The sequence below is a fragment of the Myxocyprinus asiaticus genome, chromosome 1, assembly GCF_019703515.2.
Source record: "Myxocyprinus asiaticus isolate MX2 ecotype Aquarium Trade chromosome 1, UBuf_Myxa_2, whole genome shotgun sequence".
Taxonomy (NCBI): domain Eukaryota; kingdom Metazoa; phylum Chordata; class Actinopteri; order Cypriniformes; family Catostomidae; genus Myxocyprinus; species Myxocyprinus asiaticus.
Window position 1 is genome coordinate 7,708,658 of NC_059344.1, and position 22,076 is coordinate 7,730,733.

At 39.8% G+C, this 22,076-nt stretch overlaps 1 protein-coding gene across 1 annotated transcript in view; it reads left to right on the forward strand.

Annotated features, from left to right (window-relative positions):
- The first annotated feature begins 5,304 nt into the window (after positions 1–5,304).
- Positions 5,305–22,076, forward strand: part of slc12a10.1 (solute carrier family 12 member 10, tandem duplicate 1) — a 39,861-nt gene continuing 23,089 nt past the window's right edge. Inside the window, exons 1-11 of the mRNA XM_051711599.1 lie at positions 5,305–5,439; positions 6,580–6,928; positions 14,052–14,195; positions 14,510–14,585; positions 14,940–15,035; positions 15,623–15,762; positions 15,846–15,956; positions 18,791–18,902; positions 19,812–19,942; positions 20,167–20,251; positions 20,388–20,545. Of these exons, the coding sequence (XP_051567559.1) occupies positions 6,614–6,928; positions 14,052–14,195; positions 14,510–14,585; positions 14,940–15,035; positions 15,623–15,762; positions 15,846–15,956; positions 18,791–18,902; positions 19,812–19,942; positions 20,167–20,251; positions 20,388–20,545 (1,368 nt within the window). The 5' untranslated portion in view covers positions 5,305–5,439; positions 6,580–6,613. The remainder of the gene's footprint in view (positions 5,440–6,579; positions 6,929–14,051; positions 14,196–14,509; positions 14,586–14,939; positions 15,036–15,622; positions 15,763–15,845; positions 15,957–18,790; positions 18,903–19,811; positions 19,943–20,166; positions 20,252–20,387; positions 20,546–22,076) is intronic.

The following is a 22,076-nucleotide window of genomic DNA, read 5'->3' on the forward strand; positions in this document are numbered from 1 at the left end:
AAAGAAAACGTCCTGGTTACTTGTGTAACCTCCGTTCCCTGATGGAGGGAACAAGACGTTGTGTCGATGTAGTGACACTAGGGGTCACTTTTTGGAGCCCGAAACACCTCTGGTCTTTGATAAAAGGCCAATGAAAATTGGCGAGTGGTATTTGCATACCACTCCCCCGAACATAAGGGTATAAAAGGAGCTGGTATGCAACCACTCATTCAGGTTTTGTGCTGAGGAGCCGAGACAAGGTCCCGGCCATTTCAGCGGGTAGTCCAGCATTGTGGCAGGAGGGACACAACGTCTCGTTCCCTCCATCAGGGAACGGAGGTTGTGCAAGTAACCAGGATGTTCCCTATCTGTCACTCACTCGACGTTGTATCGATGTAGTGACACTAGGAGTCTCTATACGAAACGCCACAACTGGCTGAACTGTGTTACGTGAACTGGTGGTGTGTGACGGGCAGACCACTGTGTGCCTCGTAGCCAGCACACCAGGCCGACACGTAACCTCCCCCAACGCTGTTATGAGTGTCGAACGGCCCTTCGGGGACAAGTCGACTGCCCAAAAGATAGAGACAGGCTAGCCCAGTCGTGGCCTCTTATCCTCTCTTTTTTTTCCTCTCCCCAAAAAAAAGAGTTAACCGGTGCTGGCACGATCACTCAGGCTAGGGCCCCCTCTACGAGGCGCCTGTATGCCTTGAAGTGGCGTCTGTTCGCTAAGTGGTGTTCTTCCCGACGCGAAGACCCCCAGAGACGCACAGTCAGATTGGTGCTTTCCTTCCTGCAGGAGAGGTTGGAAGGGCAGCTGTCCCCCTCCACCTTGAAGGTGTATGTAGCCACTATAGCGGCACACCACGACACAGTGGACGGTAAGTCCTTAGGGAAGCACGACCTGATCATCAGGTTCCTGAGAGGCACCAGGAGGTTGAATCCCTTCAGACCACGCCTCATTCCCTCATGGGACCTCTCTGTAGTTCTTCAGGGTCTACGGAGAGCCCCCTTTGAGCCCCTGCAGTCAGCTGAGCTTAAGGCACTCTCTTTAAAGACTCCCCTCCTGACTGCGCTCACTTCCATCAAGAGGGTAGGAGACCTGCAAGCATTCTCTGTCAGCGAAACATGCCTGGAGTTTGGTCTGGGCTACTCTCATGTGATCCTGAGACCCTGACCAGGCTATGTGCCCAAGGTTCCCTTTTAGGGATCAGGTGGTGAACCTGCAAGCGCTGCCCCAGGAGGAGGCAGACCCAGCCATGATGTGGTCTGTGTCCGGTGCGCGCTTTATGCATCTATTTGGATCGCACGCAGAGCTTTAGAGTCTCTGAGCAGCTCTTTGTCTGCTTTGGTGGACAGCGGAAAGGAAGTGCTGTCTCCAAGCAGAGGATCACCCACTGGGTCATTGACGCCATAACAATGGCATATCACGCCCAGGGCTACAAGCCCATTCTACCAGGAGTGTGGCGGCTTCCTGGGCCTTGACCAGTGGCGCCTCTCTAACAGACATTTGCAGAGCAGCGGCAGGGCGGAGCCTGAGGTGCCACACCGTGTCGTGGCCGTGCTGAGTTCAGGGAAATCGAAGCACTTACCTGGCTCCTTGTGACCACCCCTGGAACAGCCTGGGATGGGGGAGGAAGAGGCCTGTCCTCGTGACCTGTGGAGACCGTCACATCGGGGGCAGATTTGTGCCACAGCTGGGCGCGCAGGGGCGGGAGACCGCCACTGGAGCGCCAAACCTGCCGAAATGGAATGGTGGATGGTGGTCAGGATGACGGCCGTGCGCACTGGGTATGTGACCCAGGGAACAAGCAAACCGCTCTTTTGTTGAACTCTTGGGCACCGCAGTTACTTGGGCATACGGTGAAATTAAATGAAAAGGTAACAAAAGATTCTCCTCCTGGCCCTCCACCGGGGGATTGAGTGGTCTGCTTACCAGCTCCAGAGCAGCGGGTTTCATCGTCCCTGGGTCGCCCGTCTCAGAGGCGCTTTGAAGCCTTTCGTGGGTTTTTGGCAACCGGCCGTGAGACGGGTGGCGTCTGCTTCCTGTGGTGGGCTCCATGCCGGGGCCGGGCCACAGGGGCAGGCTGTAGCGGAGCCGGTGCAATCACCGCAGGGGGACACCCTTGGCGACGAGCAGACGGGGTACGGGATCTTGAGTCGCGCCGGGGCAAGATGTGCTGGATAGCCTCCGTCTGCTGCTTCACCGCCGAGAACTGCTGGGCAAAGTCCTCGATGGTGTCGCCGAACAGGCCAACCTGGGAAATGGGGCACCAAGGAACCGTGCCTTGTCGGCCTCTACCATCTCGACCAGGTTGAGCCAAAGGTGGCACTCCTGGACCACCAAGGTGGACATCGCCCGCCCGAGAGACCGTGCCATGACCTTCATTGCCCAGAGAGCGAGGTCGGTCGCCGAACGCAGCTCCTGCATCAATCCTGGGGCGGAACTACCCTCATGCAGTTCCTTTAGCGCCTTGGCTTGGTGGACTTGCAGGAGAGCCATGGCGTGCAGGGCGGAGGTGGCTTGTCCAGCGTCACTGTAGGCTTTGGCCGTCAGGGACGACAAAAACCTACAGGACTTGGACGGAAGCTTTTGGCGCCCGCGCCAGGTGGCGGCGCTCTGCGGGCATAGGTGCACCACGAGCGCCTTATCCACCGGGGGGATCGCCGAATAGCCCTTGGGTACCATCGAGGGTAGTGAGGGCAGGGGAGCTGAAAGATCGGGACCGGGCAGTAAAAGGTGCCTCCCACGACCTTGTCAGCTCCTCGTGCACTTCCGGGAAGAAAAGAACTGGGGCGGGGCATGGCTGTGAGTGGCGCCGCGAGCCCAGAAACCAATCATCGAGCCGCAAGGGTTCAGGGGAGAGCGGAGGGTTCCACTCTAGCCAGACACTCGCGACCACCCAGGAAAGCATGTCCGTCATCTCCGCGTCAGCCTGTGACTGGGCAACCGTACCCGATGGGGGGAGCCCAGCTGAGGCTTCCGTGTCCAACTGGATGAGCCCGCTCTCCGATGCTGCGCTCGAGAGCTCATCACCTTCGCGGGCTCCGAACAAGAGGTCGAACTCGCTATGAGACGAGCCGGTGGACTCATCCGGAAGCCCGATCGGGGGAGACGAGCATGCTGGGGAATGGGAGGTCTGTGGGGGGATACCCGGCGGAGGTGGTCCCATTGGGGTCCCCAAATCGCCCCCAGTGCTAGCCGCGCTGGCCTCATACCCGTGGGTAGAAGGACAGTGCGGCGTCAGATCCAGCAGAGGTGAATGAACAGCCGTGGGAATTCAGCTCAGTGAGCATCGAACGTTTGGCTCCGAAGAGAAAATCTGAATGAGTGGTTGCATACCAGCTCCTTTTATACCCGTATGTTCGGGGGAGTGGTATGCAAATACCACTCGATAATTTTCATTGGCCTTTTATCAAAGACCAGAGGTGTTTCGGGCTCCCAAGAGTGACCCCTAGTGTCACTACATCAACACAACGTCTAGTGAGTGACAGATAGGGAACTAATAATTGCCAGCAAGGGTTGAGTTTGGAATGGCATATTACTGGTTCAGCCAAAAATAGATATGTTTTGTTAATATCTGTTATTCTGTTATTAACTTTATTATTTTGCTCTTTAGGACAATGTCACATTAAGCACTATCACTTAGAGCAGAGGTGATGCGATTATTGCGCCCGACCACAACGGGTTTAATGGCAAAATAGAGAAGAGCGTGAAAATATAGAAAATTAAGCCTATTTTTAGGACCATAGAGACAATATGCACATTCCATATACCAACAGTTTGCTTGTAATTTTTATTATTTTCAGTGATGATTTGCTTTATTCTCATTAATACACATGATACTTATTCACATACAGTATTACACAATGTCCTACACAATGATTTTTTTATTAAAATTAGAAGATTTTAGTACAACAGATTCTACCATGATTTATAAATAAGCATACTTTACTACTTAATCATTTTATTGTCATAACGGTTATGAGACTTTTCTTTCTTTCTTTCTTTCTTTTTTTTTTTTTTTGAGTATGAATTAAACATCTTGATCCTAAAAATAGAGCTTCTTTATCATTTATTTATTTATTTTCTTTATGGAGAATATAATTTCTTTCTCTTTTTGTGAAATATGATGTTCTTGAATGGTTAGGGAATTTCACCCTCTAATGCATTGTTACACATCTCTTATCTCTGACGATGTATAGGTTCAGTGTCAAGCAAATAACATTCAGTTTGCTTCTTGAAAATGGGTCAACCATTAGTCGATAGGCTATTGAAATTCTGTTTTCTTGGTTTCTTTTGCGGTTTTGCCCTCAGAGTTATGCAACAACATATTGTCGGTAAAAATGAACATGGACATTTAAATTTTAACAAAGCTTTTATTAAATTGCTTTTTATGACACGATAAAATGGAATTCTCTCATTAAATCTCTGCAAAACATTAATCTTTGACCATATGTTCAGTGCTTACTAAAAGTTGTTACTGTTTCATTCCAGGAATTATGTGAACAGTTAACCTTACACAAGTTTAAAAGATGAGCCACACTCCTTTTTTAACAACACTAACTACACCCATTATAGTACCTCAGTTAGTCATGACCAGTTAGCCAAAACAATTGTTCAAGATTAAGTTTTCATCCAAAGAAGTGTGGAGGAGCATGGCCAATGCAGAGGTGTGTAATTTTATTAAATGCTGATTTGAACACCAAGTCTCCCCAACTTATATCAACCTGGTTTCTTTACATAGGTGAACTTTAAACCATGGGGCTATTAAATCTATACAGTACATTTGTAAAAGGAGTTTCTGCAAAAGATCATAAAACGGTGACAAAGAAAGCTACATATACAGTACCTAGTATATGTGTCAACTGGTTTAAATTTCAAAAGTCCTTGGTAGGACTTCTTGCATCGATGTACAAAGTCCTAATATAGCCTACTCACAATACAAAGTAAATGCAACTTTACCAGATGAGAATTCAGAATTCCTACAATTAAGAAATATTAAAATATTTACATGTCCTTACTATTTAGAATAATTGTTATTTGTTTTACTACCCATCCCATTTATTGTTTCCTTCTAGTAATGTCTAATCAATCTCATTAGACATTATTATTGTGGTAAATGATTGACCAGAACCAACTGCAGATACCAATATCAAGATGATCCCAGGGTAAACAGATCTATATTTGATGTCGTATTGTATACAGAAATATGTTTGTTCCCAAAGCCTTCCAACAGGTGTGATCGTCCACGTGCATGGGAGGAGAGAAGGTGTAACTTTTGGTATAAATTAAGAGAGCCATGATGATAACGCAAAGGGAAAAAACGGAGAAGCTGCTCGAAAAGGCGATAAACACTCTTAAGAATCATTTATTATTGTTTTCATTTTTTTAATTCAATAATTAAGCTTTAAAAGACAAGGAGACCAGCTACCTACCATTCCAAGTGCAAAAATACAGTAAGACTATATGGTTACTTTTTTTCTTGTTTTCTAAAGGATTTTTTCCCCCTTAATGCACAGATATTAAACCAAAATTTTTACATAAATAAAAAATTACAGACAGCTATAAAATATATTTGTTATAAAAAAAAATTGTATTAAAAAAACTACCCAAGGGGGAAAAAAATATCAGTTAAGCATGACAGCTTGCACCAGCACGCATGTTAATTTATTAATTGGCCAGTTATTCAATTATAACTGATTATAAGAAAGATTATTAATTATGGGTAAAACAAAAATACAATGAGACCCAAGTGAATTTACAAAAACCTGAGAAAATCTAAAGTTTCTTGTTTGTGTGTTAGTTTTGTGGCCTGCTCTCCTCTACACGAATACGTGCTTTTCCACTATGTTCTGACACTCTGCGTCTTATGCACGTGATCTCTCCATCCTTCCACAAAAATGTGTGCTTTCTCAATTGAAAAATTATGGTGAAAATCCAGTGGACCGACTCGCTGTGTTTAACTATTTCTTTAATGAATGCATCCTTCTAGATATGGGATTAAATATACAATACTGTATGTTAGTGATTTTATAAAGATACTCGTCTAATCGAACAGAACGTGATGTTAGTAGTCTAAGTGTAACTGAGAAGTTTGTGCTAATTGACAAAAAATGGAGAAAAGCAGAAAGCTGTCCCCGCTAAACTTCAGTAATGCTAACCTAGTTAAGGTAATTGCATTTTTATTAAATATTTTAATGTCTGTCGATACATTTCTGATTTTGAAAACCCTGGATTGTGCTGAAGCCATTCTTTATGTGGACTGATTTACTTACAATATCCGGTGATGAGGTGCATTTTATGGAAATGTATCTGGCTCACTTTTTATATTGTGGTACAGTGACATTTGTGATTGTCCCTCCTTGGTCATTTTCACCTTCCAGGGATGGGGTGGGTACCCTCTCTGCCATTTTTCATAACCTGTCAGGACCTCTGTCACCCTAGGTCCTAGGGCGGCTGCCCATCCTGTCTTCCCTGTTGTTACACCACTAATGCCAATATTATTTAGCTGTTAAAGCAAAAACACGATCAACACAGCAGAGCATCACAGTGATTTTATTACGGTTAAAGGATCTGTGCATTATCTTTGTTTGCAGGGAAAGCATTTATTCAGATCTTTACAGCATACAAATGGGTCACCGCTTCTCAAAACGCAGACCGGCGGGCACAGACAGCTTGCCCCCAGGCCGCTTTTCAGTCAGCGAAGAGGCACCGCCCCATTATTCTTCTTACAACTCCAGCAGTGAGACGAGTATTACCATGGAGACACCAAGACAAAGGACATCAGAGGTTCGGGACTCAAGCTCAAGGCAGGATGGTAGACGACCTTCCATATACAGCACCATGGATGCCATGCCACACCTGGAGTTTTATGCCAATGCTACTGCCACAGGTCGCATCAGGCGCAGTAGACCATCACTGGAGACTCTTCGCAAGACTATTGATGTAAGTTGTATTCTGTGTACTATACATATTCATGCTATACATATTATGCATATTCACTCTCGCAGTTGTGCTATTTTACTATGTAACAGCATGGTTCAGGAGTAGGCAGTTGCCGTGCATGATAATATTCAGTACAACAGCACAATTGTGAGTGTGATATTGCCTTTATACAACAGTTTTAAAAACAATAATTCATTTAGAGTAACATACATTTTAGACACAATATGGCCAGATTATTTGTTTATTTGTTCTCTGTGATGTACTGCAACACAGACAAGTGGAGTTATACAAACAGTGAAGTGTACCAGTGCTGTTATACCTGTTATATCAGCACTCTTAGAAGGTCACTTATCTAATCATATTAGAGGACCAAATCTAACTACAACATTCATTAAAGCACTTTTCAGATGGGATTAGTTTTCCGGTTTAGTTTATAGTATGCCTATAAAGTTGTTTTATATTGTTACTGCAGATGTCTACCTTCAATTTGCACGGGATAAGTGATGTCTGTAGTAGTGATGGTTCATTTTCAACGAATCTTTTATGTGACTCAGAAGAACGAGTAGTCTCAGAGAGTTATTTGTTCATTTTGTGTTAGCCGTGCATGTGCATTGCACAACCTCCGTTCGTTTGTTACGTGAAAACCGCATAGGCGCTGTACAGGAAACAGAAATTCTTAGTTCACTTCTTGAGTCTTTTGGTCTGAGTCGTTTGTTCTTTTGTCACGTGACAGCCGTATACGCTATGCATTGCTCACATAGGAAACAGAAATTATTAGTTCACCTCTCGAGTCTTCTGGTCTGAGTCGTTCGTTCTTTTTTCACGTGACAGCCGTATACGCTATGCAGTGACAAAAGAATGAATGACTCCGACAAGAAGATTCCAGAGGTGAACTAATCTTTCTGTTTCTCATAATTTGTCCTTGGCTGCATTATCAATTTTTCCTTATTGTGACTTTAATCAAAGTTTGTGTAAGTAGACGTGTTGGGGGGGATTTGGCTATTGAAAATGAAACATTTTAATTTAATTCTGCTCAAATTAATGAAATGAACTAAATGACTTGAATAAAGATTTGTTCATTTTGCTGAACGAGACTCAAAGATTCAAGTCAGTAAAATGATCCGATCTTCCCATCACTAGTCTGTAGAAATTGCCAAGATGGGTTTGTTTACTACATTTTCACACTGTGTTACACTTAACTGGCCTATCAGAAAATGTATTATTTGTGATAATTAATTATGTGGTAAACAGTAGACATGAGCATATTTCTGGGATTATAAGGAGAAATTGATTCAAATACAACAGAACTGGTGACAATAGAACTGTTGTGAGCATCTAATAATATTTTGCATTCTTCAATTTAAAAGACAGACAGTCCATTCACATTTCACAAATTTAATTGTACTTTTTATTTGTTCCAAAACTCTGGGCAGATTCACTGGCTTTTTTGAGAGCATGTCAATTTGCACAGGACTGCTATTTTGTAGAAGGTAAATAATGTTTTAAATAGGGATGTGCACAGTAACCATTTGCAATATACAGATAACCGCAAGGGTTCACAAATGGTTATTCTGTAATTCGTAAGAAGTCAGGACCAGAGGTTGAAAGTAACAAATTACAACTACTGTCGTTACAGTACTTGAGTGTATTTTTCAAATTTTTCTACTTTTGAGTGTAAATAAATCGTAGTACTCTAACTGATTAAATGTCATCACAATTGCAAAGTACAAAAAATAAATAAATAAATGACAACATCTCTGAATGTTTGGCAAGTTATAAACAGGACAGAAGCCCGCAGGGCATAGCAGCATGCTCAAGAGATAGGATTGCGCGTTTCTTTTGCTGGAGTCCTCCAGGATTCACTCACACGGCACAGAACACAAAACTTATATAATCCATTTGAATTCTAAAGAGAATGCTGTATTTTAAAGCACTATGGAGGAAGTTAAACATCTGAAATAGATTAAAAAAAAAATAATAAAAAAAAAATAGAGTCCCTTTCCCAGGGGGGTTAGCAAAAACAAAGCATTATGTGGCGGTACACTGGCTAAGAGACCAGAAGCTGTTCTTTTTGAATGGATGTCAAAAGAGGAGATGCTTCAATGCACTGAATAAACTGCATTTTTGAGGAAACAGCTCAATTAATGAATTATCCATTTGTCTGCTAATCTTCAACATGCTTTACATTAAACAATCCTTTTGGAGTGAATTATGTGTGAAATTTACATCAATAAAATAGCTGTTTTATAAGAGGGGTCAAGGATGATTTTGCAGCAGGAAGGTGAGTTTACGGTTCTACCTATTTATTTGTATGGCATCAGCAAACAGTGATTTACTGTTGTAACACTCTGAACGCAGTTCACTGACATCAGGGCCATTATATGATTGACTTAGAAGTAGGGGTGAAAAATGCATCAATGCATCGCGGTGCATCAATCTATCAAAATTTTATTGATGCAATGATTACGGAATTTAAGAATCGATTATCATTATATATTAATACCCAATGTGTCAGTCTCGTATTACTCAAACCTTCTCACAGCAGACACAGAGCGCAGCATGTGAGATTAAAGGGAAAGAAAGTGCACTTTGAAATGTTTATGCAGCCGAGTTCACCCCTCAAACATACATAGGATAAAATGAATGGATGGATGGATAGATAGATGGATGGATACTGCCGAGTTCAGCTTTCTGTGTCATTATTTAAAACTGTTTACATCCATTTGACCAACATAAATTGTTGTTGCCTTCTTCCCCAATTACGATATATTATGTTAATATTGCTTTTGTATCTTCATAAAATTTGTCATTTCTCCATAAAACAGTTTAACCATGAATAGAACTTGGCTTAAATAAATGTGACTGGTGGACAGACATTGGCTGTAAAAGAAAACACTCATTCATTCATTCTCTTTATAGTGATTGCTACAAATGCATTTTTTACAGTTGAAGTCAGAATTTTACATATACTTAGGCTCATTAAAACTATTAGCAAACAATAGTTTTGGCAAGTCGTTTAGGACATCTACTTTGTGCATGACACAAGTAATTTTTCCAACAATTATTTAACAGACAGATAGTTTCACTTTTAATTGACTATTATCACAATTCCAGTGGGTCAGATGATTACATACATTAAGTTAACTGTGCCTTTAAGCAGCTTGGAAAATTCCAGAAAATGATGTCAAGCCTTTAGGCAATTAACCAATTAGCTTCTGATAGGCTAATTGGAGTCAAGCCTCTTTGCTTGACATCATGGAAAAATCTAAAGAAATCAGCCAAGACCTCAGAAAAAATTATGGACTTCCACAAGTCTGGTTCATCCTTGGGAGCAATTTTCAAACACCTGAAGGTACCACGTTCATCTGTACAAACAATAGTATGCAAGTATAAACACCATGGGAACATGCAGCCATCATACCGCTCAGGAAAGAGATGCATTCTGTCTCCTAGAGATGAATGTAGTTTGGTTTGAAAAGTGCAAATCAATCCCAGAACAACAGCAAAGGACCTTGTGAAAATGCTGGAGGAAACTGGTAGACAAGTATCTATATCCACAGTAAAATGTGTCCTATATTGACATAACCTGAAAGGCTGCTCAGCAAGGAAGAAGCCACTGCTCCAAAACCACTATAAAAAAGCCAGACTACAGTTTGCATGTGCACATGGGGACCAAGATCTTACTTATTGGAGAAATGTCTTCTGGTCTGATGAAACAAATATTGAACTGTTTAGTCATAACGATCATATCGATATGTTTGGAGGAAAAAGGGTGAGGCTTGCAACCCGAAGAACACCATCCCAACCGTGAAGCATGGGGGTGGCAGCATCAGGTTGTGGGGTGCTTTGCTGCAGGAGGGAGTGGTGCACTTCACAAAATAGATGGCATCATGAGGAAGGAAACTTATGTGGATATATTGAAGCAATATCTCAAGACATCACCCAGGAAGTTACCAAGCTTGGGCACAAATCGGTCTTCCAAATGGACAATGACCCCAAGCTTACTTCCAAATTTGTGGAAAAATGCCTTAAGGACAACAAAGTCAAGGTATTGGAGTGGCCATCACAAAGCCCTCACCTCAATCCAATAGAGAATTTGTGGGAAGAACTGAAAAAGCGTGTGTGAGCAAGAAGGCCTACAAACTTCACTCCATTACACCAGTTCTGTCTGGAGGAATGGGCCAAAATTCCATCAACTTATTGTGAGAAGCATGTGGAAGGCTACCCAAAACATTTGACCAAAGTTAAACAATTTAAAGGCAATGCTACCAAATACTAACGAAGTGTATGTAAACTTCTGACCCACTGGGAATATGATGAAAGAAATAAAAGCTGAAAATAAAACATTCTGTCTACTGTTATTCTGACATTTCTCAGGGAATGTTTTCTACGATTAAATGTCAGGAATTGTGAAAAACTGTATTTAAATGTATTTGGCTAAGGTGTATATAAACTTTTGACTTCAACTGTATGTTTATTGGACTATATTACCTTCATATCTGACTTTAATCTTGAATATTATATTGTTATATTTCAAACTTTATACTGTTTGAAAGCTACAAGTCTCTAGCTTCGACATATGCCCACTGTTTTGCGATCTGAATGACATCATTACAGAAATGCATTAAAATACTGAAAGAGTGGATTTTAAAACATGTGAGCGGTATTACTTATCTTTTATATCTTCTGGTTTTGATCCAATCGGATGATGGCTGGAAATTCAAGCATACAATCCATGGTAAATGTCCACGATTGAAAGTAGACTTGACCATTTTATCCAAAACAGCAAAAATTTAGGAAAAAACCGACTGGTCATCCTTTGCTTGCATCATCACATAAATTAAAATGTTTATTATCAATAAAATATTGATTATAAAACTTATTTCATCAATCAGCATTGAGGTCTTGAGGTCTCCGCTATTCCGGTTAAACCTCCACGTTGTTTGAGCCCACCCACGAGTCTCTCTGTAATTCACAGGCGGAGCTGTCAATCGAACCAGATCAAAGGCTCCATTGCCTCTCCAAAAGGCGCATTGGCTGTTTCAGTGAATAGATGCAGCCAACGGATCACTAGTCAAGATTTGATTGACAGGTCATTTAGCCATTGTATGATGTTTCTATGGTTACAGGGGTTGGCTTTGCTCATTCCAGAACAGTGACGTCATCCTAGTGTTTGTTTGGATAGAGAACCTAAGGCCACCATTACCAGGTGGTTAGAGTAGCCAAACACTGTACTCAATTAAAAGTACAATTACTTTAAAAAATAATTACTCAAGTAGAGGTAAAAGTGTTAACATAAATAATTACTTGAGTAAGACAAGAAAGTATCCAATTAAAAGAGTACTCAAGTGACTTCTGCAGAACTCACATTAAGTTTTTTAGAAGAATATTTTAACTCTGTGGGTCAGTACAATGCAAGTGAATGGGTGCCAAAATTTTTATGCTCCAAAAGCAAATTCAGGCACCATAAAAGTAATCCATATGACTCCAGTGGTTAAATCCATATCTTCAGAAGTGATATGATAGGTGTGAGTAAGAAACAGATCAATATTTAAGTAATTTTTTGCTAGAAGTTCTTCTCCCAGCCCAACAGGGGGCGATATGCAGAGAAGAATGTGAATCACCAAAAACACAAGAAGAATGTGAAAGTGATCTGTTTCTCATCCACACATTCTCATATCACATCGCTTCTGAAGATATGTATTTAACCACTAGAGTTTTATGGATTACTTTTATGCTGACTTAAAATGTTGGCACCCATTCACTTGCACTTTATGGACTAAAAGAGCTGAGAAATTCTTCTAAAAATCTTCATTTGTATTCTGCAGAAGAAAGAAAGTCATACACATCTGGGATGGCATGAGGGTGAGTAAATGATGAGAACATTATCATTTTTGGGTGAACTATCCCTTTAAGGGCTCTTGTCTTTACATTATTACAGTGAAAATGTGAACAATGTCCCACAGGGAAACATAAACCAAAGCAAGATCATGTTTTATTAATGCCTACTTTTGCTATTTCTTAGCTTATAGTTGTTAGTTCAGTGTAGTTATAGTTTTCAGTGTTGCTGTCCTTTTCTGCATATCACTGCCCCCTTCCACACATCGCGTCGAATTGTGGCGCGTTCTGCATAATGCGGCGGCCCATGCTGCCCCATTTCGTGGCTGGCCCACCGGGAAAAGTCCCGGTTCTCCCAATGGCCAGTCCGCCACTGCCTCCCTGCCCTAAGTGACGTAACACACACCTGCATCTCATCGAAATGGGAGTTGAAGATTTCCTCAACAGTTTCCAAGTTAGAAGTCCGACATAAAGTGTCATTCCGTTGCACTTTCCCCAGCTGAGAGGTGGAAATTCCGAGTTGAATGGAATGCTTCATGAATCATTACAGCAACAACAATACGGAGCATTGAGGCTTTCCCCACAGGAGCGAACACTTGGACACACACACACACACACCAGGCGCGTGTGGCAGTGGACTCAACACATATACAGCAGGCGAGTGTTTCAAACAGCTAGACAGAGCACTGCTAAATAGAACACAATGCAGTGTCTTCAAAACTGAAAGTGATTTGAAAATAGAAGGTTCAGACAGTCACTAAAAAATCTGGTATGCGCTTACTAAGATTACTACGGTGACCTGAAGGAAGAACAGACAGACGCGCGGTGCCCATTCTTTCATTGAGTTGAGCAGCGAATCTTCACATAATGACAAATTATGATGCATTATATTTTGATTATGCAATCTTTTGTACATTTTGTAAAAGATTATTTTATAACAGCCTATAAAAATGAATAGACAATACACTGGTTCACAGGCGTGTGAACCAAATAATGACTATACTTGCACATCCCTAGCTGTAATCTTTACCGGAATGAGAATGCGCAGCATAAAAGTCAAGAAAAATTACTGACATGGCTGATACAGACAGAATTAAAATCACACAGAAGCTCTGGTAATTATTACATTACCCTAACTCCCCATATAAATTATTCCCATTCTAATAGGGCTTAAGATACTAAAATCAATAGATATTATGCAGTATATTTTGTTGCTTTATTGTCCTAAATATCACCATTGTCAATTGATCTCGAGTCAACAAACTTTTATTGTGTGTTGGATTAGGATGGCGAATCTGGAAGTAACACGGGCGATTCAGGTACAGGAAGTATTTCAGTGATCCAGGAAAGTGGAAATGGATCAGAGAAAAGTGGGTCAGAAGGAAAGACCTCCCAGCCAGTGCGCTTTGGATGGGTCACTGGGGTTATGGTGAGACACAGAGATAAGCAAACATACCATTCAAAAGTTTAAAGGCACTTAATGAACTCCTTAAATATTGTTTAAAAAGCATCCCATCCAAGACAATGGATGTCTACTTTGAAGAAGCTATAATATAACATTTTTGTTATGATTTGTTAAACATGTTTTGATCACTACAAAATTTCCATACTTCAACTTGTTATTACATGATTTTACAACATCATAATAAAGGTGTGTCCAAAATTTTTATTGGTAGTACACCAGAACATGCATGCAAACAAACACTTGTACATATGCAAACATATTCTGTTTCTGTATTTCAGATTCGCTGTATGTTGAATATCTGGGGAGTCATTCTATTCTTACGATTGTCTTGGATTACATCTCAAGCTGGGATCAGTGAGTGAAGACATAACCCTTTAGAATGCTTGTTCAGACAACAGCCCAATAAACTGGTTACTATTTTACCTTGTCACTTAATTGGAAACACATTCCAAGATAAATTGTCTGTGCCATGCAATAAAGCAACTTCCTTTAATGAAACAATTTTCTATTGTTTTGAACTATTTACTTTTGTAAAGATAATGTTGCTCAAGAAATGACCACGTCAATAACTTTTATAGAAGTACTTCCAAGAACCGTGAGTAATTTTTGTTGTGTACTTATCTGTTGATGTGTTACACTCTTATTTGAACCAGATCTATGTACATATACGCTAACATTGTGTCCTTTGTCTTTATTCCTCTGCTTTAGTTCTTACATGGGTAATTATTTCCATGTCAGTCCTTGTGACCTCAGTAACTGCATTGTCTGTATCTGCCATATCCACCAATGGGAGAGTCTCTTCTGGTGAGTGGCTTGGCAAAATCACAAAATTAAGCCAATCAGTTTGTCCAAATTTTAATAATTAGTGGTGTTTGCAAAAGCAAATATCACTTTTATTTTTGATCATGCTAAGGGTTTGGAATTTGAACAAAACCCTAACTCTAAGTATTAAACTTAGGTGCATAACTTGCCATGCATGTTTGTTGACTTGAATGACACCTCAAACCTTGCGGCTTGTTGAGAAGAGGTCTGCTATTACTTTTCTGAGGGATTGGACTTGGACTTGATTTTTGCCGGTCAAACGATAAACTGGGTCAAAAAACCCAAAGACTTACATTGAGGGAGGGACCCAAACCATATCTAGAAATATCACAGATATAGCTTTTTTTATACCTAGCCCTAAGCAGAACACCTTAGCTACACCCTAGCAACTGCATAACAGCATGCTACAAAACATTCAGAACTCATTAGCAACCACAAAGCAATGCCCCAACAATTCCCTACAACAACCTAGCATTGTGGTGGCAAGTTTTGCACAAACACCACTCAAATTTTCTTCATAAAATATAAAAATCTACTGTATTTCTCTAACCATGTCTTCTACCCATTAGGTGGTGCATACTTTATGATCTCTCGTACTCTGGGTCCTGAGTTGGGGGGTCCTATCGGTGTAGTGTTTTCTTTCGCAAACGCCCTTGCTTGTGCACTCAACACAGTGGGGTTTTCCGAGACAGTCAGAGATCTTCTCATTGTAAGAAAGATAAAAATGAAAAACACATTTTATGCTTGCTTATTTTGCTTGTTTGTAATATGATGCATGTTTTGATGCAATAGGAGTATAATGCCCAAATTGTGGATCCAGTCAACGATGTCCGAATAGTCGGTTCCATCACAGTTACTGTGCTTCTTCTCATCTCATTGGCTGGGATGGAGTGGGAGTCAAAGGTACATTTCTGAACATCTTAATATTAATCTTGGTGTTCATGTAGCTCTGGCAGAACATGGTGCTAACAAAAGGCTGTGGGCTCAATTCCCAGGGAACACACAAAATTTATACACAGTGGCTCTAACTTGGGATCGCTCACCCAAAAAATTACTATTCTGCCATCATTTACTAACCCTTATTTTGTTCCATAATCATATGACTTTCATTTTTCCGATGAACACAAAAGGAGATGTTTAGCAGAATGTTAGCTTCAGATACTATTTATTAGGGGACAAGCCCCAATCTGTTAGTTTTCTTATTATTCTTTTCCCTCCCAATGCATCAATGTGAACTTCTGCAGTTAATCCTGGCTGAACTTCAAAGACATTAATCATTAATCTTACAGTTCATACAAAATCTTTGTATAAACACTGGCTCTTAACACTTAACTTAGTTTACTAATTTTAAACCATGACTGCACTGCACATAAATAACTAATATTGGCATTATATTCATGCTGGTTTGCCAGAGGGGAACTGGCCCCCACAGTGAGCCTGGTTCCTCCCAAGGTTATTTTTCTCCATTAACCAACATCTTATGGAGTTTTGTGTTCCTTGCCACAGTTGCCTTCAGCTTGCTCACTGGGGTTCTTAATGCAATTATGATTTGATTATTTAATTATTTATTTTTATTCACAATTTAAAATCATATTTAATCAAATTACACAATGATGACTCTAAGACTTTATATATATTACAGTTTTCATTTTCTGTTAATGCATGATTTTCTGTAAAGCTGCTTTGAAACAATGTGTGTTGTGAAAAGTGCTATACAAATAAAAATGACTTGACTTGACTCCCCAATGGGTGTCTATGGCAGCCCTATGAACTGTTCATAGGAAAATTATGAAAACTGGTCACCTACTGATAGGGAAGGGCATGAATAGTCCCCAGACAAAATTTGGGGTCTCTAGGACAAACTCTATTGTGCCACCACCATTTAAAAAATTTACCTGTCTTTTGCGGGCATCTTTTGAAACGTTTGGCTAGAAACAAATATATATATATATATATATATATATATATATATATATATATATATATATATATATATATATATATATATATATATTTTTTTTTTTTTTTGTCTAATTGTTCTCATGAAAATTTGAATGGACCCCTTGCATTAAAAGTCTGCCCATTACAGTTACCACCATCTTTGATTATGACATTTACATTTTAAACTTTTCATGTATTTCAAACTTCGTCCAATTTGCCCAAACAGTGGCTCAAAATAATGTCCAGAAGGAGTCGCACAAAAATGATATTACAGAATTTTGATTTTCGCATTTGTTTAAATGTTATGGCATCGCAAAGGTAACGAGGTCGATGTAAAACAGGAAGTGAGGCTATACCTCGTCAACGCATTGTTGTATTGAAAATGAAATGTGGTATGCTTCATTAGGACCTTGATCTGAGGATACATGCAACATTTTGTGACAGCGCCACCTATGGGTCAAAAATTTCAAAAATCATCTTAAAAGCCCATAACTTTTGAACAATATGTCCTCAGATCCTGAGCTGGGTTTCCGTTTGTCATGGAGATACCAATTTTTTAAACATTGGCCATATTGCCTGACCGCCATTTTGAATTTTACTAAGAAGTCATGTATCTTTTGAATGCTTTGTCAGATTTAAAAGAAAATTGGTATGCATCATCAAAATCATGTTCTAAGGATGCCTGAGCAGTTTCGAGACAGCACCATCTATAGTTAAAAAGATAACTAACTACCACTTTTATGTGCTGACTCTAACCTTGGGATGTCTCTTTACTGGTATTGAGATGTGTCAACTGAGTGGCGCAGAGTATAAATCTGTGGACTGCAGTTCTAAAGGTTTGGGATCGATACCCAGTCAAGCAGTCAAACTTTACAGCAAAATGTCAGGTGCAGTCAAGCGGACTTTCAGCACGTTTAAGAGATGACTCAGGTGTCTGGATCACAGTAGTTTAGTGATGCTGTACAATGCTGGCAGAGTGTGTCAGATCATGTTGGTCTGCTGCAACTTTAACTATGCAGTGCTCAGAATGTGCAATATCAGAATTGTGTGTGCAAATTGCATTTAGCATTGATTTTGTGGCCGGATTTGCGCTGTTGCCTGATCTGCACAATTCCTTCAATGAATGGGGCGCTAAACCAGCACAGAGAGCGCATGCTAATAAGTAGTGCATTTACAGGCTACAATTATTTTTTTTTTTTTTTTTGGTGAATTCCTCCCTGTGTTTAGGTTTTGTGGAACCAATAAACATGGTTCTCAGACATCTTAGCACATTAATCAATTCTCAGGAAAATAGCGAATTGCGCTGAACTGATCCACTAAAATCATCATGGCAAAAGCTTCAAAAAAGCCTAACTTCTCTAGCACTTTAAGAAAAGCTCTAACATCATTTGTTTGCAGGTGACACCTACTGTGGTCCTTTCACTTATAATTTTTGGGTGAATTATTTCTTCAAGTGTCCAAATACGTTTTGGAGCCACTGTATAAATTGAGCACTGCAATCTGATTTGAATAAAAGTGTCCATCAAATGAAAACATTTAATGAAAAAACATATGTTTTACTTTACAGTGATTGTAGCCTAATGTTTCTCATGCAAAAGTAATGTGAATTTTAATGACAGCTGCAGGAAATACCTTTATTCTTATGAATGACCTTGAAAATCTGTCATTTTACTCCTCTCTTCTAGAATTATGGCAACACTATATTAACTGACTGTATAGACAGAATTCTACTTTTAACAAACAACTTGCAATGTAATGTTCATTAACAAGGGCTTTGCTTCCATACTCTCTTATAGACTCAGATCTTGTTCTTCTTGGTTCTAATGGTGTCTTTCACCAACTATTTTGTTGGCACTGTGATTCCAGCAACACCCAAGAAGCAGTCGATGGGTTTCTTCAGTTACCGCAGTGAGTTTAAACTACTCAAGTGTGCTGTATCTGTTTGTATGTGCAGTGTCCCAGTAACATTTTGTAATGAGTTTTGTGATAAAAATTACATCAATAAATGATTAGAATTTTAATATTACAGATATCAACCATTTTAAGATTTTAAGGTTTAAGGTTTTAGTGAGTTCCTAAAAGTTTAATTGGTTTTTATAAATGTTTAACTTCAATAAAACTAGACCTTCCAATCAGTTAGTATCATAAACAATATCTTTAAAGACTCAAATATCAAATTAAAAGCTTTAACCCACCCCAGTAATGATCTTGCATAAATTCCATAACAATTTTTGGTTGTACTTTATTTTACAGTACGTGTACTTTCAGTATACTTACAGTGTACTTACCCAAGAAAGTACTGAGTAATATTTCTATCAGGAAGACTCGCAGACTTGAGTGAAATTTAAGATGACATTTATTTGATGAATATAAAACAGAAATGTAATGGCAGTCCAAAGAAGTTGTACTCGAAACCGTCATATCCTGCCGGAGATAGGAGGCAGGGGCGAGGAGCCTACCCCCATGCAGGACGGGAATCAGCTGGTGGTGGTGGGGTGGTGGAGGTTGCCGCGTTAGCACACTGAAACAGCAATGTGATAGATTGTGAGCAGACTTATAAAGCAATGGCTTACATGTGATTGGCTAGGAGTTAACTAGCTAATGGTGCGATGATGTACAGCTGCTAGTCTTCCCACTAGAACTATGCTGCGCTTACAATACATGTACTTAATATAGGTTAAGTTTAGGGTTGGGGTTAGAAGAAGGGTTAGGGTTAAGGTTAGTACCTAGTAATTACTGTAGTTGTTTTAATTATATAGTAAGTAAATGTAGAACAGTACTGTAAAATAAAATGCCTTTCAATTTTCTTTTTGTCAGGTGAGATCTTTATGGAGAACCTGTTTCCAGACTGGAGAGGGCAAGATGGTGACTTCTTTAGAATGTTTGCTATTTTCTTCCCATCGGCCATTGGAATCCTTGCTGGAGCCAACATATCAGGTGATCTAAAGGTAATAAACAAATGAGGGTTGAGGGTATCACAAAAAAGTGATGCCACTCTTAATAAACGTTTTTTTTTTTTTTAAGAAGTTATATAGAGCACGCAATACACCTAGAGCATGAATATGTGCTATATAAATAAACAAATACATTTCATAGGAATTATGACAGTGTTTTTTATTACTAGTAGCGATTATGGCTACAACCCTAACAGCCAATGTGGTGAATTGTTCAGGAGCCCGAGATTGCAATCCCAAAAGGTACACTGATGGCCATATTCTGTACCACCCTGAGCTATTTAGCCATATCCTCAACAGTGGGTGCGTATCTAATCAAGCATTCAACAAAACTGGATGTGTTTTTTTTTTACTTATTTTTACTTATTTACTACAGCAATAAGCCATTAGGGTCTTCCTGTCTTTTTTCACTCTTTCTCATATCCTCTTCTGCTCACAGGGGCGTGTGTGGTGCGCGATGCCTCTGGTAACATGAACGATAGTTTGCCACTGAACTCCACTGAACTGTGTGAGGGTTTGGGCTGCCATCTGGGCTGGAACTTCACTGAGTGCGAGCAAAGCCGCACCTGCTCCTACGGCCTTGCCAACAATTTCCAGGTGAATATCTGCATTTTTTTTTAGACACCTTTCAAAACAAGCAATAACACGCTAATTTTAGTCACCTTGGAGAGCCCTGTGGCGAAGTGTCGCCCTGAATGCCCAATTTTACCTGCCACTTTGAGTTTTCGTTTTTTTTTTCCTACAATATATATATATATATATATATATATATATATATATATATATATATATATATATATATATATAAATACACCGATCAGCCACAACATTAAAACCACCTGCCTAATATTGTGTAGGTCCCCCTGGTGCCGCCAAAAATGCGCCAACCCGCATCTCAGAATATTATTCTGAGATGTTATTCTTCTCACCACAATTGTACAGAGTGGTTATCTGAGTTACCATAGACTTTGTCTGTTCGAACCAGTCTGGCCATTCTCCATTGACTTCTCTCATCAACAAGGCACTTATATCCGCAGAACTGCCGCTCACTGGATTTATTTTCTTTTGGCACCATTCCGAGTAAACTCTACAGATTGTTGTGCCTGAAAATCCCAGGAGATCAGCAGTTACAGGAATACTCAAACCAGCCCGTCTGGTACTAACAATCATGCCACGGTTGAAATCACTGAGATCACATTTTTCCCCATTCTCATGGTTGATGTGAACATTAACTGAAGCTCCTGACCTGTATCTGCATGATGTTGTGCATTGTACTGCTGCCACATGATTGGCTGATTAGAAAATTGCATGAATAAGCAGGTTTACAGGTGTACCTCATAAAGTGGTGAGTGTATAACACATAATAATACCATAACATTATTAGTATCATAACTGGTAAATGGTAAATTTGTAACACACACATATTCCACTAAAGGCTAAAGAGTAGACAAGCACAGAAGAGAAACCTCCATTTAAGCACCATTTCTGAGGCTGTGCTGAATTATTGTGGCTAAACATGAATTCACCTGTAGTCCCAATGTCACTACATGCCCTTTGCTTTATACGGTAATGTATACAGCCACAAATATCTGGAATTACTGGAATCATAATGTCAAAATACAGTGAACCTGATAGTTGCGTTCACAATGCATGTAAAACACAAACTGGTGGAAATAAAGCATACTTAACTTGAATAGCTCCTGAGATGGTCAGAGATAATTTGTAGCATTCAACTTCACATAAACAACACTATTCAATTAAATTATTTTTTATTTTATTTTATTTTTATTTCAAAGTACTTTATTGGCATGATTTTGTTTCCATACAATATTGCCAAATCATCAATACACAAAAAGAGCAATGACAAGAAAAAAGAGAATAATAATAAAGCAGTAACAAATAACAATATATATATTTCTTTTAAATATAGTCCCAAATATCTGTAAAAAAAAATTATAATAACAATATACAATATAATATAATGTAAAAAATTAATTAAACATTTAACAAGCCATTAAATATTCTTGCAAACTGTTTCCAGATGACTAACATAGAAGAAAGAGTGAAAAAAACTCTTCACATGTGATTGTTCCACGAGAAGCACTGAGTTTGAGCAGCAGAGTGCCAC